This window comes from Artibeus jamaicensis, unplaced genomic scaffold, assembly GCF_021234435.1.
Source record: "Artibeus jamaicensis isolate MK-2021 breed Jamaican fruit bat unplaced genomic scaffold, CSHL_Jam_final scaffold_916, whole genome shotgun sequence".
Taxonomy (NCBI): domain Eukaryota; kingdom Metazoa; phylum Chordata; class Mammalia; order Chiroptera; family Phyllostomidae; genus Artibeus; species Artibeus jamaicensis.
In genome coordinates this window covers 654,252-680,338 of record NW_026522059.1, presented here as the reverse complement: position 1 = coordinate 680,338, position 26,087 = coordinate 654,252, and the positions used below count along the sequence as shown (strand labels likewise).

General features: G+C 63.1%; 2 protein-coding genes across 3 annotated transcripts; both read right to left on the bottom strand.

Annotated features, from left to right (window-relative positions):
• Positions 1-2,685: 2,685 nt before the first annotated feature.
• Positions 2,686-9,883, bottom strand: NRBP2 (nuclear receptor binding protein 2). Of its 2 annotated transcripts, XM_037166560.2 has the most exons (18): positions 9,615-9,882; positions 9,136-9,258; positions 8,955-9,056; positions 8,763-8,852; positions 8,523-8,563; positions 8,329-8,423; positions 8,181-8,204; positions 8,027-8,110; positions 7,878-7,933; positions 7,678-7,773; positions 6,592-6,724; positions 6,393-6,495; positions 6,225-6,275; positions 6,016-6,151; positions 5,034-5,087; positions 4,883-4,946; positions 4,720-4,775; positions 2,686-4,638 (listed from the first exon to the last, which is right to left on the bottom strand). In XM_037166560.2, the coding sequence occupies exons 1-18, from the start codon at positions 9,735-9,737 to the stop codon at positions 4,576-4,578; spliced, it is 1,494 nt and encodes a 497-aa protein (XP_037022455.1). In that variant the 5' UTR covers positions 9,738-9,882; the 3' UTR covers positions 2,686-4,575. The 2 variants fall into 2 exon arrangements, 1 of the variants encoding a protein (XP_037022455.1); XR_005085451.2 differs by lacking the exons at positions 2,686-4,638; positions 4,720-4,775 and having other exon boundaries at positions 4,901-4,946; positions 5,034-5,137; positions 9,615-9,883.
• A 1,600-nt stretch (positions 9,884-11,483) lies between these two features.
• Positions 11,484-25,341, bottom strand: LOC119064732 (epiplakin-like). The gene is given in 3 exon segments (XM_053660972.1): positions 11,484-14,170; positions 14,172-21,051; positions 25,286-25,341. Coding segments are annotated over 2 exon segments (8,748 nt in total). The 5' UTR covers positions 20,997-21,051; positions 25,286-25,341; the 3' UTR covers positions 11,484-12,247.
• Between the last annotated feature and the right edge of the window lie 746 nt (positions 25,342-26,087).

Genomic DNA, 26,087 nt, shown 5'->3' with positions numbered 1-26,087 from the left:
AAATGATGGGACAATGACCCTGGCTGGTGTGGCTCACTGGACTGAGTACCAGCCTGGGAACCAAAGGGTCACGGGTTCAATTCCCAGTCAGGGCACACCCTGGGTTTGGGGACAGGTCCCCAGTAGGGGGCGCTGGAGAGGCCACCACACATTGATGTTTCTCTCTCTCCCCCCTTCCCTTCTGCCTAAAAATAAATAATAAAACTCTTTTAAAAATAAAATGGTGTGAAAATGATTTGATAAAGGCAAAAAACCCATGAAACAAGGCGGAACATTGTGGAGCTGAAGGAAGGTGGACAGCGGCAGAGGCTTTAGGAGGCTGCTGTTGTGTCAAGGGATCAAGAGTGAAAGTGCAGTTGGTAAAGGAGAAGACCCCAGGCCCCTGTGCCTCCCGGCAGTGGTGGGGAGACAGCTGCTAGCAGAGGAGCTCTGAGGGCAGACTGCTGGGGCAGGTGCCGCCTGAAGGTGGAGGAGCGAGTGTGGCTCCTGCCCTTCCACCCTCCGCCCGCAGCCCCTGGCTGTGAACCTGCCCCCCCAGCATGTGCCACTAGGACCTCAGAGAGGAGCATTCCTCTGCATCGGGTCCAAGCTCAGAAGAGAAAACTGATGGCCGCAGGGTGAGGGATGCTCAGGGCGCTGGCCCGGCCGGGTCCCTGGTGTGCGCTCACCACGCGGCCGGTTCCTTGGCCACCATCATCTCACTCTTGTGTTTTCCTCACTGATTTCCCCAGGTTTCCTCTCTCTCAATCTCTCCCTGTCTCTTTTAGTCCTCACCTAAGGATATGTGTACTGATTTTAGATAGAGAGGAAGGGAGAGAGACATCAATGTGAGAGATAAACATCCCTCAGTTGCCTCCTATCCGTGTCCCGACTGGGGATCGAACCTGCAATCTAGATATGTGCCCTGACCAGGAATCGAACCCGGAATCTTGTAGTGGATGAGACGATGCTTCAAATAACTGAGCCACTTGGCCAGGGGTTGTCTCACTCTTAAGTGCAGCTGGGCGGCCTAGGATCACCCATACCTGAGGAAAATGAAGAAGACAAGGGAAAGGGACTCAGAAGGAACAAAGACAAAAAAGCAAGAAGAAAAAGAAGAAAAGCTAAAATTACGTCCTTAGCAATAGTGGAAAGGATGTTGCATCCAAAAAGAAGAACTAGAGGCTATACAGAAAGATCACTCAGCAAATGACAACACGAGCTTACGAATCAAAAATATGAGAGGAAAATGAACAATTCAATAGAAGGGTTGAAAGATAAAGCTGAAATCTTTCAGAATATATAGCAATAAAACCAGGTAGCTAGCAAACAGAAAATGTGGTCATTATCCAGCCGGTCAGTTCTGTCCAGTGCTTACACCTGGCCAGGCACCTCCGGCCTCCAAATGGGATGACGGATGAAGTGGCGTGGGGCTGGGATTCGCTTTCCTCCACCACGGGTTGTGTGTGGCCCACAAACACCCACGGGTGGCAGCTTCCCCTGTGAAGCTGACACACACCTGTGGCAATCAGAGTGCCTGTTTGTGGCTGAGCCCTATTCTCATTCCACACCTCACCTTGTGTGACCCTGAGAACAACCCCTGGAGTGGGTGCTGTTATTACCCCCGTTATCCCAGGTGGGAGAGGGCAGGCACTGACCAGCATCACGTGGCAGGAAGCAGACAGCTCCAGGCCTGGGCCCTGGCTACCTGGGACTGCACCTCTCAGGAGGCAGGCCCAACATCTAGATGATGGGAGGTCCAGAAACCGAGGAGACGGGAGAGTTCCACGAAACACAAGTAGAGAAAAAACTTCCAGAGCTGTAGGGTCGGGGTCTCTGAACAACTGATGGAAGGGGTCTACATCAAGACATGTCGTTGAGAATTTCCAAAGCACAGGATTGAAGAGAAGATCAAGAGCGAGACAGAGACGGAGAGAGAGATGGGCAAAGGGTCAGAACTCAGAAAGGCACAGAGTTCTGGGGACTAGAAGAAAATACCTTCCACGTCCTGGGAAGGACCTTCGGCCTTGCCCAACTTTTGTACCCCGTCACATGGACGAGCAGGCGTGGGAGCACAGTACGAACAAACAGGCAGAGTCCACAACTTTCCATGCATCCTTTCCCAGGAAACTTGGAGGAAGTTCTTCCTCAAACAGGGCAACAAGGGAAGGGGAACGCGTGGGGCCCAGAGACCAAAGGAGCCCCGGGACGCGGGGGCAGGAGGAAGCCGTGGGACCGCTGCGCCTCCGGTGCCAGACGAACAGCCTGGGGTGCAGTGGGAGTGGCGGGGACTCCAGAAGGTGAAACTGAGCAGGCACTTATGCGACAAATCCCAAGTGCTGAGTTCATCCTTCTGCAGGAAAACGTGAGGATGAATTGAGGTGTGTATAGAAAACTATTTAAACCTCCAAAAAGGCAATTATTAACTCCAGGGAAAACACAAAGTTGTGCGAAAGAGCAAATATAACCATGGAACACCTTGTTCTCTGCTAAGGCCTGTGGTGACAAAGCTGTAATAACACCTATTCCACTGGATGGTACTAGGTCAGGGGGTTGAGATCAGTGACCATGCCCCCCAAGAGGACACCAGCAGGGGACACCTAATGTAGGAAAACCAATAAAAAGCAGTAAAAGCGTGTGTGTGGTTTTTGTGAAGCGTGGATTTTAAATGTTGAAGAAACAGCTAAGAGTGAATTTGAAAAGAACCTGGGTTGGCAACTGCATTATTTATTATTATTATTATTATTTATTGGCCTAAGGAAAAAAATCCACTGTTAAAAAATAATATGCATATAACTTGGAAAAGATAAAAGTTAAAAAGAAAACCTCCACGTAGGCTTGACTAAACGAAGCGATGGCCGTGTGCAGCGCTCTGAGTCCCGCCCAGTCACGGCGCAGCCTCGCATGCATTCGACACCAGACTGTGGACGTTGATACGAATGAGTCAGACGGCTTAGCATCAGGATTTCCAACTAGGCATGTAGGTTATTTTCGATTTGTAATTTTAGGTTGAAAGGTGTAAGAATTTGAATAATTTTGTAGAGGGTGGAAATGTTTATGATAAGTCATTATATTTGCACACTTAATTTATTCGATACGCCTTGGGAAGTTTGTTTTGTCTTAGGTTCGGTTAGGGTGCTGTGGCAGGTGGAATAATGGCACCCATCCCCGACGACGTCCCTGCCCTAATCCCTGGAAAGGACCGTGGTGTGGGGGCCCCCTGGCCTATCCAGGCTCAACCTAGTCACAGGAGAGCCCTTCTGGCTGCAGAAAATCAGACAGGCGGTTCCCGAGAAAGACACAACCCGACATTGCTGGCTTTGAAGATGGAGGGTGGGGCCATGAGCCAAGAACAGCAGCAGCCTCCGTAAGCCGAGGGTGGCCTTCGGTTTACAGTGGGCCACAGCCCCACCACTGCAAGGAAAGGAATTCCTGCCCAGCACCCAGCACCCAGCACCCAGCGCCATGGCTGACCCCACAAGCCAACAGCCGCCTTGAAGGGACAGCAACTGGATTCTCCCCTGGAATCTCCAGAAGGAAATGCAGCTGGCTAACACCTTGATTTTAGTCTGGTGAAACCTGGGCCAGACTTCTGACTTATACAACTACAATAAATTGGGGTGGTTTTAAGCCTCTGAGTTTGTGTAACTTCCTGTAGCAACACTAGACCACTGATAGAGTGGTCAGCTTTCTAAGTTGGCATTTGAAATGCTTTGAAAGAACTCTGAATGCACTAAATTTATACATGCAATTTAAACTGTTCAAGAATGTTTACGTTTGAAAATGGAGGGGAGGTGGTTCAAGAGAAATGAGTCCAGGGCAGTGGGGGCTGGTGGGAGGGGCCTGGGGAGGCAGCTGCTGCGGGGAGAGATGAGGGAGGTCCCTGGGGGGCGGTGGCCTGGAGGAAGCACAGCGAGGAGCCGGGAGGACACCTGACTGACCTCTCCGGACCAGGGAAGGCAGGAGAGAAAGGAGCCCTTGAGGGGCCGCAGGGGCCGGGAGAGTGTCCACAGACGGGATGGTGATCCCAGCCTCAGAGCAGTGCAAAATCAGAGGGGGGCTTTAGGGAGGTGTGCGCTGGACATTAGACGGGGGTGCCAGAGCCACACGGTGCTGGGAACTGGGGCTTCCTGCGGTGTCCCTGCCTCTCCTGCCAGGTCATGGCCCCGCTCAGCACCCAGCACTGTGCCTGATGCCTGTAGGTGCTTCACCACTGACTTGAGGTGGGGATTCCTTTGTGTGGATCGGTGTTACCCCCAACTATGGCTCCCTGCAGGGCGGCCTTCCCATTTGGAGGGCTCAGTCACTTATCACACAGCTTGGGGGTGGACGGGACTGCTGGCCGGCAAATGGAGGCTGTGGGAAGGAAGGGTGAGTGTGGAGGCAGGCTGGGTGAGGGGTCCTTGACTGAAGGATATGTGTGGCCTAATCATGCCTCCCACCCCACTGATGGGCTCCTTTGTGGGCCCAAGCCCACCTCCCTCGACCCTAGCCAGGGCCTCTGAGTAGCTGTGCAAGGTGGAGGGAGGGTTCTCAGTAGCAGGTGTGAAGACGGGCACGGCTTCCCGACGTGGGTGGCCAGGTGTGCTGTCATGGCTAAGCTCCTCGATGCTTGCGGAAGGTGCTCTCCAGGAAGGCGGCCAGCTTAGTCCGGTCGTCCTGCGGGGCAGGAGGTTGGCATAGGGGACCGGTGCAGCCCACCCCTCACCCTCCCAGCCTAGACACACCCAGCCTGCATACCTCGTGGACAAAGCCGTAGTGCACGAGCTCGGTAGCGAGGTCCTGAGCACTGTCGGCTGTGGCAGGGGCGCAGGCGGGGGCGTAGGGGGCGAGGCGTGAGGCCATGGCACCCCCTGAGCCCACCCTGGCCCAGGGTCCCCATCTGGGTCCCCGCCCAGCCTACTTGGGAGCAGGTCATAAGTGAGCTGCCGGTGCAACCGGTCCTCCAGCACCAGAAGCAGAGTGAGCTGGGGAGGTGAGAGGGCAAGGTCAGATCTCCAGTCTGCCCTGCCCCCGCACCCCCCCTCTGTTCACCAGCCTGGGGCCCGGCTCACATGCCAGCGCGCCTTGTCCTCGCTTCTCTCCAGGTTACACTGCATCTGGATCACCTGGGGGTGGTGGGGGCCCAAGGTCACCCACAGAGGCTCATACTCAGCAACTGAGGAGCAAGAGCAGATGTACCTCAAAGGGGCCCCGAGAGGCAGTAAGGATGGGAAATGGGGACAACTTCTAAGGGGAGACTAGAAGGCTCCTCTAGGGAGGACGGGGAAGGCTTCACGGCGGAAGAGAACGCCTGACCATGAGGGAGCTGTGGGACGCAGGGGGCAGGGGGAGGCCCAGGCCAGCAGGCTACGACAGAGCGGCAAAGGCAGCGCGGCGGCACAGGACGCCAGCTGGACCCGCTGCACGGTGCTCATGGTTGGCGGAGGACCCCCACGATCTCTGTGGGTAGCTCTGCCTGTTGGGATGTGACTCAGGCTGCAGTGTGGCGGGGAGCCAAGAGGAAGGAGGCTGGCCAGGCGAGGGGCAGGTGGCGCATCAAGGTGGGGGACGGAGGTGGCCTGGATGTGAGCTGTGGCCATGCAGACACACCCAAGGGCAAAGCTGGAGCCTCTGGAACCCAGGGGCTGTGGCCATGGGAAGGGAGACAGGGGACTCCTGGCAGGAGGAGAGGTTGGGGAATGCGGTAGGGCAGCACAGAGGAGTCACGAGGACAAATGTCAGGGAGTCAGCAAGCCAAGGTGGGTCAGAGGTGGGGGAGATAAGATTTCCTGATAAGAAATGCTCTTGGAGCTGGTGGGATCAAGGGGACAGCTTGTATGGGACAAGCTCAAGGGGTCGGGCCAGGGTGTCTGCAGGGGCAAGGAGTCTCTGGGAAAGGGGGTATCCCAGCTTCTTGTAACACCCCCCAACTTCTGCCAAGGGGTCAACCAAGACCTGGTCTCTGGCAGCCTGGAAGAGAGCTGGGCTGGGGGGACTCAAAGGCAGGCATGAGAAGGGTACCCCATTGGGCAGTAGACAAGGTGGGGGACTCACCTTTCTGGTCTCTGAGTCAAAGGGTTCCGGCGTTGGGGTCTTGGCCTTCTGGGCCTCCTCTGGGGGTGGGGCCAGGACTCGGGGCAGCCCCAGGGGCCGAGCAGCAGCGAAGTTCATCAGTGGATAGATCCCGTTTCTGGGGACACACTGGGGTGGCTCGGGGCTCAGGCCTGGAAGTCACCTGTCCCCAACCTCACACCAGCTCTCACCTGACGTCCTCCAGGAATTTGTCCAGCTCCAGACAGGAGACCTCTGAGTACCTGGCACAGGCATGAGAAGCACATGAGAGTGGCCAGCCGGCCCGCCCTGCTGGTGGGGCGGGACTGTGTGGGGGCTGGCCAGGCGGAAAAGGGGTCCTTGGGGCTACAGCTGCTCACCGCCACTGTAGCGGGGGCCGGGGGGGCCGGGGGATCTCTGCCAGGACTGCGTGAAGGTCCATCGACTTGGTCTTCTCCTCCACCACGTTCTCGGGCATGAGGTCTACAGGCCACAGGAGCACTCAGGGTGGTGAACCCCGAGCCACAGACCCCGCGGGTCCCCCTTCCTCATCCCACCCCTAGGCGGCCTGCCCCTCACACTGGTGCTGGATGAAGCAGTGAGCTGCCAGGAGCTTCAGTGAATGCACCTCGAACAGCACACGGTGGAAGAGGAGGTTGTGGGCAGAGGGCCGGCGGGCAGGGTCGCGGGCCAGGCAGGAGAGAATGAACTCCTAGGGGCATGGAGAGGAGAGGCCGACAGCTGTTTTGGTCCCACAGTATGGGGGTTTGAAACCCCCAGGTCCCAAGGGTCCAACCCCCCATGGAGCCTGCGTGCCTGCCTACATAGTGGGGCAGCCTGGACAGGGTCAGGCAGCCCGGGTCTGCACCTACAAACAGAACAGTCAGGCCCTGCGCTCGGAACTTCTCTCACCCCTCACAAAACCCCAGGGGGGGGGGGGGAGTTGGTGCTGCCGTGCCCCGTTCACAAAGGAAGTCTGCTCCGAGTGCCAGCAGACCAGCCCAGGCCCCTGAAGGTCACGTGGCCCTGCACAAACCCACAGCCTGCCTCTCTGCTGCTCGTCTGGGCCAGGCCCAGCTCCGGAGGTGACCTTGATGGGTCCTTGCTCCCCACACCCATCCAGGCCCTGCACGGCCTCTGGTGTCTATCTCGGCTCCACCTCCTCGCCAGCCCATCCGGGCCCATCACTTCCCTCTCGCATCCCCAGAGGCCACGTGGTTGAGCCCGAGAGTCCCCAGACTCCGGCCGGAGGGGCTGTGGATGCAGCTCCCACCCCACACTCCCTTTGCCCTGCTGCTCACCGTGCCTCCCCCCTCAGCCCAAGTTGGAACCACGTTACCTCTAGCCTGTCCTCTGGAGGCTTAAATGCAAGGACGTGGAGCCAGGCAGACCTGGTGCAGACACCGGCTCTACTACTTACTCTAGAGCCATGGACAAGGGACTCGGCTGCTTTATCTATAAAACGGACAGCACAACAGCGCCCTCGCACTAGGTCTGCGTTCCCCGTGCACCTGTGTGCCTAGGCCTGGAACTCAGCCTGCAGTCTGGGTCAGGCCTCCTGGCAGGTGGGCCTGCACGTGCCTCGGCAGCACTGACCTGTTGCACCTCCAGGCCTGCCTGAAACACCCCCCCAGCCCTACCCGGAGGGGCAGGCAAGCTGCTTACCCGCATGTTGGGGTCACTCAGCGAGTGCCTGGCGCGAGCAATGGCCTCCTCTGTGACCCTGGTGTCTCCGTTGGCCTGGATCTCTAGCACAGCCATCTGGAGACAGGGCCAGGAGGTCAGGTGTCGGGGAGTGACAGCACAGGAGAGAGGGGTGCAGGGAGCTGGGAGGAGGCCAGGTCAGGAGGCTGTGGGGCTGGTACCTCCAATGCACACATCCCGAAGGAGAAGATGTCCACAGCGGTGCGGTCGGCCACCTCTGAAAAAGGGACAGAGACAGAGCGTCTCTGTCCCTCTTAGCTCTGCACACTGGGCGGATGCTGTGCCGGGGGGCGCGGCCTCCTGGACTCACCGCCATACTCTGGGGGGAAGAAGTGCAGGTTCCGCGGTTCCTCCTGCTCGGTGTGGATGGGGCTTCGGAGATCATCCGGGAGCGCTAGGGCAAGCGCAGGGATGAGCAGACCAGACCTCTCCATGTCCCTCCATCCCCCAGGGTCCCCACGCACCATTGGAGAAGATGCGGTGCCACACTGCGCAGGGCACAGGGGAGAAAAAGCGGAGTCAGTGTTATGGGGCATCAGGAATCCTCCGCTCTCGGTTCCGCTGATCCCCCGGTTCCTGGTCCCCCAGCCCCGCCCCCTGCCCTGCCCGCACCGGAGCCGATCTTGATGAGGCCGTTGTGCTGTATGAAGATGGTGTCACTAGTCAGGTTCCCGTGGATGATGGGAGGGCTGCAGGCGTGCAGAAAGCTGCGGGTCATGGGAGAGAAGAGCAGGCAGAGCTGGGTCAGGGGGCGCCAGGAAGGCGGGGCATGGGGGGCGGAGGCAAGGGCAAGCCCAGGCGCTCACCTGAGCGCTGACAGGATCTGCGTGCACCAACGCTTCCAGGCCTGTCGGCGGACGCACTCGGTCGGACCAGCGGGAGAGGTGGCTGGGCCTGTGGTGCCCCCATGTGCCCTGGCCCCTCAACCCCGTTCCTGTTCCCAAACCGGCCCCATGCCCCGCGCCCCTCGCCTGGCCCCATCTCTGTCCTGGATGGTGCCCTGACCGGGTCCTATCCTGGTTGCCAACCCGGCCCACTCCCCATACCCGGGCATTCATGGCCTTGTGGTTCTTCTTGGTCTTCTTGAGGAACTGCTTGAGGCTTCCCGAGGACACGTACTCGGTGATGAAGATGACCTGTGGGGCGGACGGGCTCTCCGGCTTGCCGACTGCGGGCAGGCACCCGCTGCCGCCCCACCCGCCAGTGCCTCGCCCGCCCCTGCTGTGCCTGGGGCTCACCCTCGCGCCTGCCTCGGAGGCATCCAGCCAGTACTTGTGCAGCTTGACGATGTTGGGGTGGTCAACGAGCACCAGCTGCTCAAACATGGTCTGGATCTTCTCCTGGGAAGTGTGGGGGGGGGCGGTCACACGGTGGTCACAAGTGGGGTGGGGGGTGGGGGGCATGCTGCACAGGCCTCACCTCGTGTGCAGAAAAGGCCTTTCTGTCACTGAAGTGCAACTCGTTCCACACCACCTCCACCCCCTCTTCCGTGTCCATGGCCAGGAAGGTGCTCTGGACCCCAGGCATGTTTCCCTGGTTTACCTGGTAGTGGGGGTGGGAATATGGATGTGCTGTCAGGTGTCAGGGCGGTGCAGACTTGATCTCTTTCCACAAGCTGGTGATGAAGGTCCTGGCCTGCTCTGGGGGGAAGCTGGGGGCATCCGTGGGATTTGGAGCAGATCGCAGGAGGTTGAGGATGGTTCCCAGGGGGCTAGTGGCTGGTCCCAGAGGCATGGGGAAGTGATCCTGCCAGATTGGCCCTTAGGGAATCGGGGTTCCTCACCAGGCATGGGGGCCAGGCCAAAGGGGTGCAAGAAGAAGGTCGCGCACTGAAGGCTGCAGAGATTTCGGGCCTCCTGTTCTCCAGTTTCTCCCTCGCCCGCCCTCCTCCTGCCCACCTGCTCCCGCCGCTTCTGCCAGCGGCCGCACGGGCTTTCCTCCAGGATGTCGCTCTCATCTTCGCTCTCCTCCTCCCGCTCCCGCTCCCGGCCCCGCCTGGGCGCCGGCTCCGGAGCCGCCATGGCTTGGCGGGCCCAGGCCGCCACCCTCCGTGCGATCTGCCGCCGCCGCCGCCGCCGCCGATTCCCGCCCGCCCTGGCCCGGTTCACAGAAGCACAGCCGGGAGCTGAGCCTCCGCTGCCTCGAGCCTTCACCCAAGCTCCGGGAATTGGGCGGCTCCAGTGCGCGCCCAGGGAGGTGGAGCCCGCCCGCCCCCGCCTCCCCCCCCAGCCACCTCCTCCGGTTGGAGCCGGAGTGCAGCTTCCCAGTGGAGGGCAGAGCCCTCGCAGCCCCCGGGAAGGCTCCGCCTGTCCGCGTCTCCCGCTCCGCCCCGGCGAGCCCCCACCTCGGAGCCACGCCCGACCGGAGGACCCTCCCACTTGAGGCCCCACCCCGTTCAAGGCCCGTCAACAGGAACCCCGAGCTACTTTGGCCACGCCCCAACCAGGCCACACCCATTAGTTTTATGGCTCCGCCCTGTAACCGCCTCCCAGTCCACGCCCCAGCACTACACCGCGTCTAATTTACGGCACCACTTTATATAAGGCCCCGCCCCGGATTAGGCCCCGTCCATTCCTGGCTAATGCCCTGTTCTGTGGCCCCCTCCCCAGAGAGTCCCCATGCATGAGCTCCACCAGGCACAGAACTCTGCCTCATTTGGGTCCTCCGCGCCAGGGCCCCGCCCTCTCAGGCCACGCCCAGGCTAAGCGTCTACCCTTAAGCCCCACCTCATATAGGCCGGGTCCATTCGTACCTAAGGCCCCGCCCCTCAATCCCGGCTCGGGACGGCTCCAACGCCGGAGCTCCGCCTGACTTGAGGCCCCGCCCACTAGAGGTGGCTTGAGGAGGGTGTGTGATTCAGGGCTGGGCCTCCTGCTTTTCCAGGCCTGGGAACCCCTTCAGGGAGGCCAGCTCCCCTGTGTACCCCCTCCTGCAAGAATATGTGGGTGTTAGTGAAGGTAACAGAAAGCCACACAAACAGGTTGCCAGGCGATTTGATTTATGACCCCAGTCTTCCCACTGGCCCTACTTTTGTGCTTCCCTTTCCCTGGAACTGGGGAGCCCTGGGGCAGCCAGTTCCCCAGAGGCTCCCCTCCCCTGTGCTGCCAGCCTCATCAAGAGACAAGCTGCGGAATTCTCGCCTAAAATCCCCTCCACAACGCCTGCTCCCCTCCCATGGTTCCCTCACCCATCCTTCACTTTCTCTCTAGGGAGAAAGGGTGGACACACCCTTCCAAACAGACCCTCAACCTTCAGCTCTTGCTCCTTCATCCCCGTTCAACTGGCCTTCAGCCCGGTGCTCGCTCAGCACCCCTCCAGACACCTCTTCTTCCTGGCCTGCAGCATCACAGCACCCGACACCGCTGCGGTCACAGGGCGTGCCAGCACCCTCTGCTGCAGCTTCCCACCCAGCAGCTGGTGACCCTGTGAAATGTCACTCACTGGCTGTCAGGTCTGGCCCTCTGTCACCTGCCCCTAATAGACACTGTCCAATTAGTGACTGAAGCTTTAGCCTCATCCAGGAGGCTGTGACCTAACTGCACAGGTGGCCCAGGGGCTGTTCTGAGATACACTCCTCTGTTACCACAGGTTCTCCACACTTAATCTTCCATGTTTAATCTCTTATGTCTACAATGTGGATGTACAGTTCGCTGGATGAACCTTCAGGAGTCTGAACTCAAAAAAAAAGTTTCATTTATATATAAATAAACATTTCTTTGCAAATTATAAAGGTCCCCACTGCTACAGGGAGTAGCTGTGGCAGGAGACAGAATCACTCTGTGCCCTTCCTGGACAGGCAGTGGCACGAATGGCCACGGCAGAAAGACCCCACACGGAGAAGCAGTGAGTGAGGAAACTGAACACAGGAACTGGTGGGGAGGGCACACAACAAGCAGAACTTCGTGACTGAAAGGAACGCATTTAATAAAAACTGGAATACACAAAATGACATATAAATTTCAGCGTGGTACGTGGAAATGCCAAGAAAAAGAGTTCTTTCAAAAGATTTTTTGAAAAAATTCTCACGCCAGACATTTTTCATTGCTTTTAGAGAGAGAAACTCCAATCACAAGGAAGTACAGATCGGTCGCATCCCTTACGCAGGGAACCACAAGTGCCTGGATCCATGGATGGAACCCACAACACACATGTGTGCTCTGACCAGGAATTAAACCACAACTCTTTGGTCACGGGATGGCTCTACAACCTAAGAAGCCACAGGGACAAGGGCCAAGGAAAAGAGTTCTTTGTAGTAAGGGCAGCAGAGTTTATCAATGATGACCAACTGCCAATTTTCTGTCAAATAAAAACACATTGAATACTCAACAGAGAACTGAAAGACTACCCAAGATGCCCATCAATGAAACATGATTATTTCAATGGAAAGGAAAAACAAAAGCCCCTGGGAAAAAACCCCCACAATATTACAAATGTGTGAAACACATAAGAAAGATTACATTAAAGGTTATTTTAGAATGTTCTGAGTAGAGTAAAACCCTTTGACAGGTGAACAGTAACAAAAACAGTTCTTTCATTCCTGAGAAAGAGAAAGAAATAAGAGGCCAGTTTCAGGATCAACAACAGCCTTCTGAAGCAGCTGCATGTAGGTGAGGTTCTCGTGCGTGTTGGGGTCGAAGAAGCCCTTGGTGTCGTCGCCCGGGTCCTCCAGGACACGGTTCATCTCCTCGTCAAAGTAGCCGCGCTGGTAGGCCACGTGCACGGGCAGCCGGTGGCTGTGCACGGGGTCGATGATGCCGCCCGTGGCGATCTGGGCCTCCAGCAGGCGGATGCCGTGGTCCCTGACGATCAGGTCCTTCTTCATGGCCTGGAAGAGGGAGATGGGCTCCCCGGTGTAGGGGTCGGTGTAGCCGGTGACCGCGCGCTCGGCCGACAGCAGCTTGTCGCGGATCTCACCGCCCACCACACCGGCGGCCACCGCCTCGTCCACAGACAGCCGCTGGTTGCGCACCGGGTCGATGAGGAAGCCGGTGGCCGCCTGCGCCTCCAGCAGCACCAGGGCCGTGCCGGGCCGCAGCAGGCCCTTCCACATGGCCTGGTACACGCTCATCTTCTCCTGCCTGGCAGGGTCGTCCTTGGCGGGCGCCAGCACGCCCGCGATGCAGCTCGTGCCCTCCAGGTAGCGCCTGACCGAGTCCATCTTCAGCACCTCCTGGGGGCTCTTGGTGCCCTGGGCCAGCCCCCGCAGGGTCTCGGGGTCCAGCACCCCGGACGTGCCCAGCTGGGCCGCGGACACGTGCCGCCGCAGGCCCCTGAAGGACACCTTGCTGAGGCGCTCCTCTGTCTCTTCCACTATCTGGGTGAGGATGGCCACCAGGCCAGGCAGGGACAGGTCGCCGGCCGTGAGCTGGGCCAGGAGCTCCTCCCGGCGGGCCCGGGTCAGGTAGGAGGAGGACAGGATGTCCCACACGGACACCGGCTGCCCGCGAAACCGTCCGGCACGCACCTCCATGGTGGCCGCACGCAGCTCCTGCTCCTGCGGGTGCCCGGCGGCCTTGCCGTCACCGCGCCCCTGCGGGCTGGCGTCCCGCTGGCCGGGGGCCGCGTCCCCCCGCGTGCCCTGGGCCTCCTGGGCCTCCTCGGCCTCCTCGATGATGGTGGTGAGGCGGCGGGTCAGCGCGGGCAGGCCCAGCGCTCCCGAGCGGAACTGGGTCAGCAGCTGCTCCCTCCTGTCGGCGCTCACGTAGCCGGACTCCAGCACGTCCCACACGGGCACGGCCGGGCCCCGCAGGCGGCCCACCTTGACCTCCATGGTGGCGGCGCGCAGGGCCTGCTGAGGGTTCGCGGGCGCGGGGGCGTGCGCCAGCAGCGCCGTGAGCGAGGCGCCCAGCTCCTGTGGGGTCAGCGTGCCCTCCCGGTACCTGACCAGCAGGTCCTGCCGCAGGCTCTCGGACACCTCTCTGTAGAAGAGCAGCTCCCAGACGGGGACGTCCTGGCCCTCGGCGACGCCCGCCCCCGGAGGCAGGGCGACACGGACATCCTGCAGGGCGCGGCGCAGCTCCTCGCTCAGCTGCTGCAGGGCCGAGCCCTGGCGGGCCAGCTGCAGCATGTACAGCCCCGTGTCGGGGTCGCGCACGCAGCGGCGCAGCAGCCGCATGTAGGTGAGGTTCTCGTGCGTGTTGGGGTCGAAGAAGCCCTTGGTGTCGTCGCCCGGGTCCTCCAGGACGCGGTTCATCTCCTCGTCGAAGTAGCCGCGCTGGTAGGCCACGTGCACGGGCAGCCGGTGGCTGTGCACGGGGTCGATGATGCCGCCCGTGGCGATCTGGGCCTCCAGCAGGCGGATGCCGTGGTCCCTGACGATCAGGTCCTTCTTCATGGCCTGGAAGAGGGAGATGGGCTCCCCGGTGTAGGGGTCGGTGTAGCCGGTGACCGCGTGCTCGGCCGACAGCAGCTTGTCGCGGATCTCACCGCCCACCACACCGGCGGCCACCGCCTCGGTCCACAGACAGCCGCTGGTTGCGCACCGGGTCGATGAGGAAGCCGGTGGCCGCCTGCGCCTCCAGCAGCACCAGGGCCGTGCCGGGCCGCAGCAGGCCCTTCCACATGGCCTGGTACACGCTCATCTTCTCCTGCCTGGCAGGGTCGTCCTTGGCGGGCGCCAGCACGCCCGCGATGCAGCTCGTGCCCTCCAGGTAGCGCCGCACGCCCTCATCCTCCTTGACATCTTCCACGGAGCTGTGTCCTTCCTCCAGGTTCTGCAACGTCTCCTTGGTGATGATCGCTGATTGGAACAGTTCGGAGGCCGTGACTTGCCTCCTGATGCCTCGGAACCAGAACTGCCTACTGGTCTTCTCTCTCTCGTCGATCATCAGGAAGATGTTTTCCACCACCTTGTCCAACGCACGCTTCGTGTCTCTTCGGTACGTCCTAACTAACTCAATTTTTTTCTCTTCTGTGACGTATTCCGAGTTCAGCAGCTCCCACACTGAGGGCCTCTGACCCTTGTACCTGCCGACTGTGACTTCCACCCACTCAGTCTCCAGGGCCTTTCTCGTGGCTTCATCGATGTACGAGGACTCCTTTTCATCTCGGATCACAGGGAACAAAGCCCAGCCCTCCTCCTCCTTCTGGAGGCTTCTCTGCTGAAGCTCCTGGTACGTCACCTTCTCATGTGTGTTGGGATCCACAAACCTCTTTTTCATATGCTTCTGACTGGACACAAGCGGGTACATGTCCTGATGCAGACAGCCACGCCTGAAGGCCGCGTCCAGTGGGAGCCGGTGGTGGTGCCTCGGGTCCACGACGCCCCCTGTGGCCACCTGCACCTCCAGCAGTCTCAGCGCCTCCTCCCTGTCGACTAACTTCCTCTCCATGGCCTGGAGCAGCGGGAGCGTGCACCCCGTGTCTGGGTCGGGGTAGCCTTTCACAGCCCTCTCTGCATTCTGGAGCCGGTCCTTAAGGTCCTCACCCACCAGGCCGGCAGCCACGGCCTTCTCCACGGAGAGCCTCTGGTGGCTGTGGGGGTCTAACATGAACCCTGTGGCCGCCTGGGCCTCCAGCAGCAGGGCTGCAAAGCCTGTGGGGATGAGTCCCCTCGTGCTGGCCTCATAGATGCTCATCACCTCCTGTGTGGAGGGGACAGTCACACCTGCAATACAGCCACTGCCTTCTATGTAGGTCTTCACATGCTCCAGGCCGCTGAGGGCCTGTCCCCCCCGCAGGGCGTCCAAGCTCTTCCTGTCGATGATTCCAGCGTTGAACAACTCTGTGGCCGTCACGTCCCCACCAATCCCCGGCACCTTGAAGTCCTGGTGTTGCTTTTCTGTCTCTTCGACTGTGGTGGTGACGATCTCCAGTAGCTGCTGCAGACTCATGGCCTGGGCTCGGTGCTGCTGGACCAGCTCCCGCCGCCTGTCCTCCGTGAAGTACTCAGAGGACAGCAGGTCCCAGACGGACACGGTCTGACCTGCGAACCTCCCCACGTGCATCTTCATGGTCTGCGATCGCAGGCCCTGCCTCGTGGCCTCGTCGATGTACACATACGTCTCTCCTTTCTTTATGATTTGTAACATGTACAGGCCGGTCTCAGGGTCCTCCACACAGCGCTCCAGCAGCTGCAGGTAGGTGAGGTTCTCGTGCGTGTTGGGGTCGAAGAAGCCCTTGGTGTCGTCGCCCGGGTCCGCCAGGACGCGGTTCATCTCCTCGTCGAAGTAGCCGCGCTGGTAGGCCACGTGCACGGGCAGCCGGTGGCTGTGCACGGGGTCGATGATGCCGCCCGTGGCGATCTGGGCCTCCAGCAGGCGGATGCCGTGGTCCCTGACGATCAGGCCCTTCTTCATGGCCTGGAAGAGGGAGATGGGCTCCCCGGTGTAGGGGTCGGTGTAGCCGGTGACCGCGCGCTCGGCCGACAGCAGCTTCTGGTAGGTCTCCTTTCCAAACATCCCTGCTGCAAAGGCCTCCTCCACAGTCAGCTTGCGGTTTGTCACGGGGTCGATGAGGAAGCCGGTGGCCGCCTGGGCCTCCAGCAGCACCAGGGCCGTGCCAGGCCGCAGGATGCGCCTGCTCAGGGCCTCTGAGATGCTCATCCTCTCCTTCGTGGCCTGGATAAGGACTCCGGCAATGAAGTTGCCTCCTTCCAAGCAACGCCGCACGCTGTCCATCTGTGTGACCTCCTGCACTGTCCTCGTCCCCTGACTGAGTTCATCCAGCGTCTTCTTGTCGATCACCTGGGACCTGAAGAGGTCGCTGGCTGACACCTGCTTCCGGAGCCCCCTGAAGATGGCCTGTGGGGGCTTCTTCTCTGAGGCCTCGACCAGGGCAGTGAGTGCACTGACCACCTGCCGCAGAGCCGTGGCCCGCCCGGACTGGCAGAGCGCAGCCAACTCCCGCCGCCTGTGACCACTGACATACTCCGAGTGCAGTAGGTCCCAGAGCGACACGGTGAGCCCTTTGAACCTCCCGGCCCCGACGGGCACCTTCATGGCCCTCAGGGCCACTGCTGTGTGCCTGTCCACCTCGAGTGCCACGTCCTGGGGCAGGGGCAGCAGCCACAGGCCCGTGTCAGCATCTAGGACACAGCGCTCTTTGAGCTGCTGGTAGGTCACCTTTTCCCGCGAGCTGGGGTCGAAGAAGAACTTGCTGTCCGAGTCAGTCCCGGTCAGGGCCTGACTCGTCCGCTCGTCCAGGAGGCCCAGCCTGCAGGCTGCCCCCTGGGGCAGGTGCACCCCGTAGGTGGGATCCACCACACCCCCTGTGGCCAGCTGGGCCTGCAGGAGTGGGAGGCCCTTGCTCTGGGGCACGAGCCCCTTCTCCATGGCCTGCCACAGCGAGAGGGGGCCCCCTGAGTAGGGGTCCGTGTACCCGGTCGCCGCCCTCTCTGCCTGTTGGAGCTGCTCGCTCAACATCCCACTCACCAGGCCGGCCTTGACTGCATCTTCCACGGATAGTCTCTGGTTGGTCAGAGGGTCCACGAGGGAGCCCGAGGCCACCTGGGCCTCCAGCAGACTCTGCCCCAGGCCCGCGGGCAGGAGGCCATCCTTCACAGCCTGGTCGATGCTGGCCTTGGTCCCCGACGGCTGCAGCAGCACGCCGGCCACGCAGCCTGTGCCCCACAGCCAGGCCTTCACCGCAGGTTCCTCGACGACCTGGGCCGGCGATCGGGAGCCCTGAGCCAGTGCCGCCAGGGTCTCCTGGGTGATGATGCCGGCGTCCAGCAGCCAGACAGCGGGAACCTCGCCCCGAGGGCCGGGCACTGTGACCTGGGCCTGTGCCAGGAGCTTCGCCTCCTGCACCCAGCTCCGCACAGCCGTCTGCAGCTGCTGCACAGAGGTCTTCCCCACCCGGAAATCCTCCAGGAAGCCCCTGCGCTGCTCTTCTGTGAAGTGGCAGGACATCAGCAGCTCCCAGAGGGATGTGCCATCCTCAGCACCCTGAGTGGCTTGCAGGGTCTCCTGGACCTGCTGGTCTGTGGGGATGGCAGGAGCACTTTCCTTTAGGGGCAGGAGGTACAGGCCGGAGGCCTCGTCCTTCAGACACTGTCGCAGAAGCTGGACATAGCTGGTATGTCCCCGGCCATCTGGTGTGGGGTAGGTCTCGCAGGAGCTGGACAAGGCCGTCTCCATTTCCTGGTCGATGCAGCCACGCTCGGTGGCCACAGGCATGGGCAGGTGGTAGTGGCCTGTGGGGTCAATGACCCCTCCCGTGGCCACCTGCGCCTCCAGGAGGCGGGCAGCCTGCTCCTTGTGGACCAGGCCCTTCTTCATGGCTTGGAACAAGGACACCCGCTCCCCAGAAAAGGGGTCCCTGAAGCCGGTCACGGCAGCCTCAGCCCGTCTCAGCCGGGCAAACAGCTCGGGCCCCACCAGCTGCCTGCGCACGGCCTCCTCCACTGACAGGCTCTCCAGGCTCTGGGGGTCGGTGAAGGCTCCAGTGGCTGCCTGGGCCTCCAGCAGCGCTAGGGCCACTCCTGGCCCCAGCAGCTTCTGCTTCATGGCCTGGTAGAGGCTGAGCCTCTGGTTGGAGGACGGCAGCAGGACGCCGCCCACAGCGCCTGAGCCACGCAGGTACCTGCGGACGCCGTCCATGTGGAGCAGGGCCTCGGAGCTGACTGCCCCGGCCAGCAGCTGGCCCAGGAGCTCCTGGTCGATGATGTGGGCCTCCAGGAGCTGGTAAGGGGTGACGTGTCCCCGCAGTGCGGGCAGCATGATGCCCGCGTACCTTGCCGACTCCCTCTGCAGCAGCTTCGCCACCTGCTCCAGGGAGAGCTCGCGCCGCCGGTAGCTGTGCAGGAGCTGCCTCCTCCGGGCCTCACAGAGGCACTCCGAGTTGAGCAGGTCCCACGCAGACACCTGCTGCCCCTGGAACCGCCCATAGCTCACAGACAGCAGCCGGCTCTGGAAGGCCCGCCGGGTGGTGCGGTCCACCAGCTGGGGCTGCTCACTGCTGAGCGGCAGCAGGTACAGGCCGGTCTCGGCGTCGCGCACACAGCGCTCCAGCAGCTGCATGTAGGTGAGGTTCTCGTGCGTGTTGGGGTCGAAGAAGCCCTTGGTGTCGTCGCCCGGGTCTGCCAGGATCAAGTTCAGCGTCTGGTCGAAGTAGCCGCGCTGGTAGGCCACGTGCACGGGCAGCCGGTGGCTGTGCACGGGGTCGATGATGCCGCCCGTGGCGATCTGGGCCTCCAGCAGGCGGATGCCGTGGTCCCTGACGATCAGGCCCTTCTTCATGGCCTGGAAGAGGGAGATGGGCTCCCCGGTGTAGGGGTCGGTGTAGCCCGTGACTGCGCGCTCGGCCGACAGCAGCTTCGCAAACAGGCTGGGCCCGATGACGCCCGCCTTCAGCGCCGCCTGCACAGAGTACCTCTTGTTTTCTTTCGGGTCGATGAGGAAGCCGGTGGCCGCCTGGGCCTCCAGCAGCACCAGGGCCGTGCCGGGCCGCACTAGCCCCTTCTTTTGAGCCTCGTAGATGCTGAGCCGCTCCTGGGAGTCAGGAAGCAGCAGGCCGGCGATGCAGCCGGTGCCCTGCAGGTACCTCTGCACTGAGTCCAGGTTGCCTACATGCTGGGCTGTGGTCTGTCCCCGCGCCAGCTGCTCATACGTGTCCTGGCCAATGATCTCTGCTTTCAGCAGCTCCCCGGGTGTCACAGGGACCCTCAGCCCAGAAAAGGTGGTCTTGGCAGTAGCCGCAGCCTGCTCCAGCGTGGCCCTCAGCACAGTGGCCAGCTCCTCCACTGACAGCCTCCCTTGCTCGTGCTGCTGCGCCAGCGCCGCCCTTTGCTCCACTGGGACGGCCTCGGAGAAGAGCAGTTCCCACAGGGATGCGGGCTGCCCCTGCAGCGTGCCCGCCGAGACGGCGGCCGTGGCTGCGCTCAAGGCCTGCCGGGTGCTGTGCCCGATGAACGGGGGTGCCTGTGGCCCCTCTCCATGGGCCTCTCCCGAGAGGGGCAAGAAGGCCAGCCCTGTCTCTGGGTCGGTGACACAGCGGGCCAGCAGCTGCCCGTAGCTGAGGCTCTCCTGCGTGCGGGGGTCCGAGAAGCCAGAGGCCTGTGAAAGATGCTGATGCGTCTCCTCGTCCAGGCAGCCACAGCGCAGGGCAGCCTCCAGGGGCAGCCGGAGCCTGCGGGCAGGACACACCAGCCCACCCGTGGCCAGCTGGGCATCCAGGAGCCGCAGCGCCAGAGGCCTGTCCACCAGCTCCTTCTTCATGGCCTGGAAGAGGGGGATGCGGGTGCCGCTGAAGGGGTCGTGGAACCCGGCCACTGCCTGCTCAGCCTCCAGGAGCTGCCCATGCAGCTCTGGGCCAACCAGGCCTGCCCTGACCGCGCCGTCCACGCCAAGCCTCCGGCCAGTCGCCGGATCCACCAGAGCACAGGTAGCAGCCTGGGCCTCGAGGAGTGGGAGTGTGGCGCCCATTGGGAGCAGATGCTCAGCGACAGCCTGGAAGAAGCTCTTCTTGCGGCCGGCGGGCAGCAGGACGACCCCTGCCACACTGCCAGTGCCCTGCAGGTAGCGCCGGACCTGGGGGCGGGCACTCACGTCCTGCACCGACAGCCTGCCCTCCCGCAGGCCCTGGGCTGTCTCCTCGTCCAGGATCCCAGCCTCCAGCAGCTCTGCCGAGCTCGCTGCCCCGCTCAGCGTGCGGAAGGTGGTCTGCAGCGGCAGCAGAGCCAGCCCCATGGGGGGGGCCCGCACGCAGCGGTTCAGCAGCTCACTGTAGGACAGCCGCTCCAGGGTATTGGGGTCCAGGAAGCCTGGCTCACGCTCCAACAGGCCACGCTGCGTCTCCTGGTCCAGGAGGCCCTGCTGGCAGGCCAGCTCCGGGGCCAGGCGTACTCCCCGGATGGGGTCCACCAGGCCCCCTGTAGCCAGCTGGGCCTCCAGCCAGCTCCACCCCAGTGCCCTGTCTACAACCTCCTTCCCAATGGCCTGGAAGAGGGCCAGCTTCTCACCCCCGTACGGGTCAGGGTACCCAGTGACCGCACGCTCTGCAGCCAGCAGCTTCTCCTTCAGCTCCAGGCCCACCAGACCCCGCTGCAGGGCCTCAGACACGGGGAGAAGCTGGCCCTGGGCAGGGTCTACGAGGCCCCCAGTGGCAGCCTGGGCCTCCAGCAGAGCCAGCCCGAGCCCCTCCGGCAGGAGGCCCTGCTTCATGGCGGCATAGAGACTCAGGGCCTGGCCGGACGCCGCCACCTGCACCCCGGCAACGCTCCTGGGCTGGGGCCCCGGGGGAGTGCTGGTTTCCTGCACAGCCTTCGTGGTCTTGGGGACGATGGTTGGCTTGGTGCCACTGGTGACCAGGACATCAAGAGGGGAGGCGTGGCCATTCATGGTGCCCGGCTGGTTGTGCAGAACTGACCTGCCCGAGATCCGTTGTGTCTGGTCCCTGCAGAGGAGGGAGAGGGTCTGTCAGGGGCCCTGGGACGGCCCAGGAGGGTGGTCAGGGGTCAATCCCAGATCCTAGGTGACCCCTGGGGGACTGGATCAGCACCCAGGTGAGGTCCCTCCCCTCCCTTCCCCCTGGCCAGTCCCAGGAGGGACCAGGTGAGCACTGGGACCCCAGGCAGGCCTGGGTCCTCGGGCCTCCCTCCAGCTCCAGCACCTTCACCGCCCACCCCGCCCGCCCGGAGGGCCCTGTTGTCCGGGCCTGGCCTCTGCCCTGTGCCCCCCGGAGGCGTCCACACCTCCCGCCGCAGGGCCTTTCCCTTTGCTCCCCGAGGCTTCTCCCCATCACTCCGTGCTGTGGACCTCGGCTCCCACCTTGTGCTTCTCCCTGTGACCCTCCAGCTCCCAGCTGGGCTGCAGCCACACACACTCTCTCTTCTACCCTCGGGCCCCATCCTGGGACCCCCAGGCCCCCCCTCAGCCTGGCTCTGTATTCGCCTCTGCCCACCTGGACCTGGGCTCTCAGTGTGGCTTCTCTGCGCCCACGGCCGGGGGCCGGGCCACCACAGATTCAGGGCCTGTGGCTACTCCTGTGGGGCTGTGGGTGGGGCCAGGCGTGGCTTCTGGCCCTGCGGGTCGTGGTCAGTGGGCTGAAAGCCCAGCAACCCCCCTGCTGTCCCCTCTCAGCAGACAGCTGTGTGCACAACTCCCCAAGCTGCAGTGACAGGTGCCTGGCCCCTCACCCAGGCCTGCCTCTTCCTTGCTGGGTTACACTGTGTCCCCAGAAAGAGACGTCCCAGCCCTCACCCCCCGTCTACGTGACTGTGGCCTTGTTCAGAAACAGGGCTTTTGCAGATGTTGTCAGGACACGGTCACCCTGGAGCAAGGAAGGACCTGAGCCAACACGCCTTGTGTCCCTGGGCAGACAGACACACGGACAGCGCCGGTGGGGCTGGAGGCAGGCCGGCGTGACACAGAACGCCAGGTTCCCTCCAAAAGCCGGAGGCGCCAACGCGGACTCTGCCTGTAAGAATTTGCTTCCGTCGTTTCCGGCCTCGGGGCGGCGGTGACGCCCGGGGAGCCATCCCCACCTCACTTCCCCAGGAGTGTCCCCACAGCCCCCTCCCAGTCCCCGTCCTCGCCTCCCCCCACCCCTGGCCGGCTCCCCGTGGCTCACAGCTTAAACTCCCGCACTCCACCCGTGGTCCGGGGAGAGGCCGGGCCCGTGTCTGCCCCCTGCCCCCACTCCGCCGCCTCTGGCGAGGCGACCTTGGACTCTGACTGCCAACTCTGACGAACCTGTCTTGGGTCTGGCGGCCCCTGACCTCCAGGTCATGGGACATGGGGAGCCTGGTCCCTGGTGACAGGGCTCTGCTCCGTCTCCACTCACCCACGAACTCGGAGGGCTCCTCGAGGCGGCCCCAGCCCCTAAATCTGCCAGCGAGCCCAGCCTGTCCGAGTCCCGAACCGCAAGTCAAGCCGCCTCCCGGATGTCAGTGCCCAGCGGCCTCATGCACAGCTTCAACCGCCTCAGTGCCCACAGCCACAGGCCCCTCAGCGCCTCAGCCCTGAACCCCCGGCTGGCCCCACGGGGGTGCCCCCCCCCCAGGCCCATCTCATGTCGGAGCCCTTGGCCAACCTGCAGCCCAGAGCAGGAGGGCCAGCAAGGGAACACCCAGGTGGGGACCTGGTGGGGAAACCCGGCCAAGCCCACCCCCGCCTTCAGCGGGAGCGGGAACCCTGCCCCTCCCCCCCTCCTGCCCCTGCACAGCTGCTGGGTGGGAGGCTCCCGGGGACGCCCTGTGGCAGGGCTGCCGCTCAGGCTCCCAGGCTCGGACCAAGGGCGCCAGGCCAGAGGCAGGGCAGGGCCTCAGCGCTGCGGCTACCACCCTCCCACCCTCCTGAGGGGCGCTGCTGCCCGGGAGGGTGTGCTCAGGGCACCGTGCCGGACGTTTGAGAAGATGTGACCAGCTGGACAGCAGGAGCCCATGCAGACAGCTGGGGCCTCGTGGTGGCCATCTCCCCAGGGTGAGGCAGGCTGAGGGGTCCCATGGTGAGGGAGACACTGAGGGTGTCTCAGAAACACTGGCTCACAGGAAGGTCCACTGCGTCCCCCAGGAGGGGGACCACACGGGGTCCAGGAACCCAGGGCTGGGAGCATCTGTGACCCGCCATCCCCACACCTTCTCTGAAGCTCCCACGACAGTGGGTTTGGATGTCCTGGTCCCAGAGGATGACCACTTCCACCAGGGGACACAGCGCTGGTCCCTCTGAGCTGATGGCCACAGCCACTAGCAAGGCTCTCAGGCTCCTGTGTTCAGGGCCATGAGGCCAGAGTGGCACGACCTGCCTGGCCAGGGAGCTGGTCTGACCACCACGAGGAGGCGGGGCCTGTGGCAGGGTCGGGGCACAGAGTGTGTCCAGGTGGCCCACTCGGCTACTCCCCTACGTGGTTCTGGCAGCAAACAGCCAAATCAACTGCCCTGCCCTGCCCTGGCCTAAGCGAGGGCCTCAGGGCAGGGCACCTGGGGTGGCCGAGACCCCCCGCCCACCTCCTCCTTACGTGTTTCCCCAGGAAGAGATGCCCACCGGCACCCAGGGAGTGGGCGCGGTGTGATCGATCATGGCGGACGCAGGGCTGCCCTGACCGCCCTCCTGGGGTCCGTGAGACTGCCCTGCAGGCCGGCTCGTCTCTGTCCATCTGTGTCCCCTTTTTCACCCACAGGCCACCTGGAGGCACTCCCTAGTACTCCCAGCGTCAGACTCTGCCCCTGGACCGAGCCGGGCACGTGCCTGGCTGCCCCCCAGCAGCTTTCCGACTCGAGCTGTGCAGCTGGCATCCAGCCTGCTCCGCCCTGGCAGGAGCTGCGGGAAGTCGGAACACTGCGCTCGTCCAGCGTGTCCAGCAGGGACGGGGGGCGGGAGGGAGGAGAGACACCTCTCTACCCAGCAAACAGTCACCTTGGCGGCAGGACAACCAGGTGAGCCCAGCTGTGTGTGGCTCGGCCAGGACAGGAGACCCAGAGGGGTTCAAGGAAACTCAAGTTCTGGGCACAGAGGGGACTCCTGGGGGGAGGGGGGGTGCCTGAGGGACACAGACACCGGGAGTCGGGGCTGTGCCTGGGAGCGGGTGCCTGGAGTCTGCAGTGGGGATCCTGGGAGGGCGACTGGACACGGGGGGCTGGGCTTTGGAAGACACAGGCCAGGGCGCGTGAAGGGTGTCCCGAGTCGTGGCCCTGTGCAGAAGTAGGTGCACTGTGGGAAGGGGCCGTGGCTCTGAGGCTGGAAGAGGGAGGCCGAGCAGACCCCCCAACACCCGTCAAGAGCAACAAAGAGCCAAGGAAACCTGAGAAGGGAGGCCCCTCTGGTGGCTTCCCTGGAATGGCCCCACCCGCAGGCCCCAGGCCACGAGCGGGGGAGGCCATTCCTGAGACCGGCAGGTTCGCATTTTTGGAGGCGGGGCACCACCCTGTCGGCCCAGGGTGGGGGTGGGAAGCTCGCTGGCTGTCCACCTGGTCAGCACAGACCCAGACAGGGACCTTTGCCCAATTTCGGGCCGGGGCTGGAAGGCCCGCCCAGGTGCAGACGGATGGACAGCAATAGCCAGACAGAATCTCGGCGTCACAGCCAAGGGTGGGGCACCGGACGGGCAGAACCCCTGTACCTCCGCCTCCCAAGGGTCCTGAGATGACCCCGCACGGGTCATCCCAGGTGTGGCTCCCGCACGGGTGACGCACTGAGGGAGCGTCAGCACCCAGGCCCTCGCGCGGGAGCCACACCTCCCTCTCAATCTGTCAGCCTAATTGCCTCGGCCCCGGGTGCCAAGGTCTGCTCCCATCGCCAACGGCCCCTCCCCCGCCCCCTGCCCATCGAGGGCGGGGGACGCGGAGGAATCGGACCAGACCGGCAGGGCCCCTCCCACAGAGGCGCACCCGTCCTGCCAGGAATCCGCCGGGCGGGTGAGACCCCCGCCCGCACACGGAACCCCAGTCTCCCCACAAGCACCTCCGGCTGCTCCAACGCCGCGCACGAGGGCTGGTAGCAGGGGGCTGTGGCCGCAGCGCCCCGCTCTGCCCGGGCCCCCGCGCGGGCCCGGAGCTCAGACTGCCCGGGGCCGGACGAGCGTGAGCGCCACCCGCACCCCTTCCCCAGCCTCAGCGGCCGAGCCCGGCCGAGCGCGGCGCAGGAGTTTCGGTTTCGCCGGGCAGCCCGCTCGCTCAGCCCCGGCGCCCCACCTGCGCACTCCAGGGCCGGTCGGTGCGCAGTCCCCAGGCTCTCTCTCCACGGCCGGCGCCGGGGCCGCCGGGATTTAAACCTGCTCGGCCCCTCCCTGCGGCGCGGCCCCGCCCTCCTCTGCGGGCGGTGGGCGGTGGCCTAGTGGGGGCGCCCCGAAGCCTGGGGGCGGGTAGACTCAGAGAACCGACGCCCCGCGACGACCCCTGGCCGGCCGGCCGTGAGCACCCGAAGGCAGGGGCGCCCGGAGGTGCGGGGATGGAGGCTGCGGAGGGGCAGGGTCCTCTCCTTCCCGCCCCGGCCCCTTTCTGGCCCCTCGCCAGTCACGGCGAGGAATGCCCGGCGGACGCCGCGGCGGCAGGCGGGTGCATTTCGTGTCCACCAGGACGGCAAAGCCGGCATTTGAATGGAGTTTGCAAGGGAAATACAGACCTGTCGGGACAGGGACACGCGGGTTTGCTTTGCAAAACGTGACTTTATTGCCCGAGTAGGACTGGAGGGCTGGGGCAGGCTGCGGGTTGCCCACCCCTCTCCCCGCTGTCGCTGTACTCAGGGCCTGCTCACTCCCTTGGGGCCGGCTTCCGGAGCTTAATCCTGAGTGGGCTGAGCCAGGCTGTCCTGAGTTCCCTTCCGTGTGCCCCTCCTTGGCCTTGACCTTGAAGAGCTGGGGTCCCTGAGTCCCCAGCAGCCTCCCAGTCCTGTCTGAAAGGGAGGGCCAGGCCTCACCCCAAGGGTCCAGGAGCTCCCCCTGAGCACAGAGACCTCCTGTCCACACAGGGGTCCCCAGGGCCCCTCAAATGCCCA

What these genes read in the sequence shown, in the direction of transcription:
- NRBP2 (XM_037166560.2), bottom strand. Translation starts at nt 9,737, where the DNA reads ATGGCGGCTCCGGAGCCGGCGCCCAGGCGGGGCCGGGAGCGGGAGCGG. An exon ending in GGCAGAAGCGGCGGGAGCAG is followed by an intron (nt 9,259 to 9,614) that starts GTGGGCAGGAGG and finishes CCCCACTACCAG; the next exon opens with GTAAACCAGGGAAACATGCC. An exon ending in TTGACTCAGAGACCAGAAAG is followed by an intron (nt 5,088 to 6,015) that starts GTGAGTCCCCCA and finishes CACCACCCCCAG; the next exon opens with GTGATCCAGATGCAGTGTAA.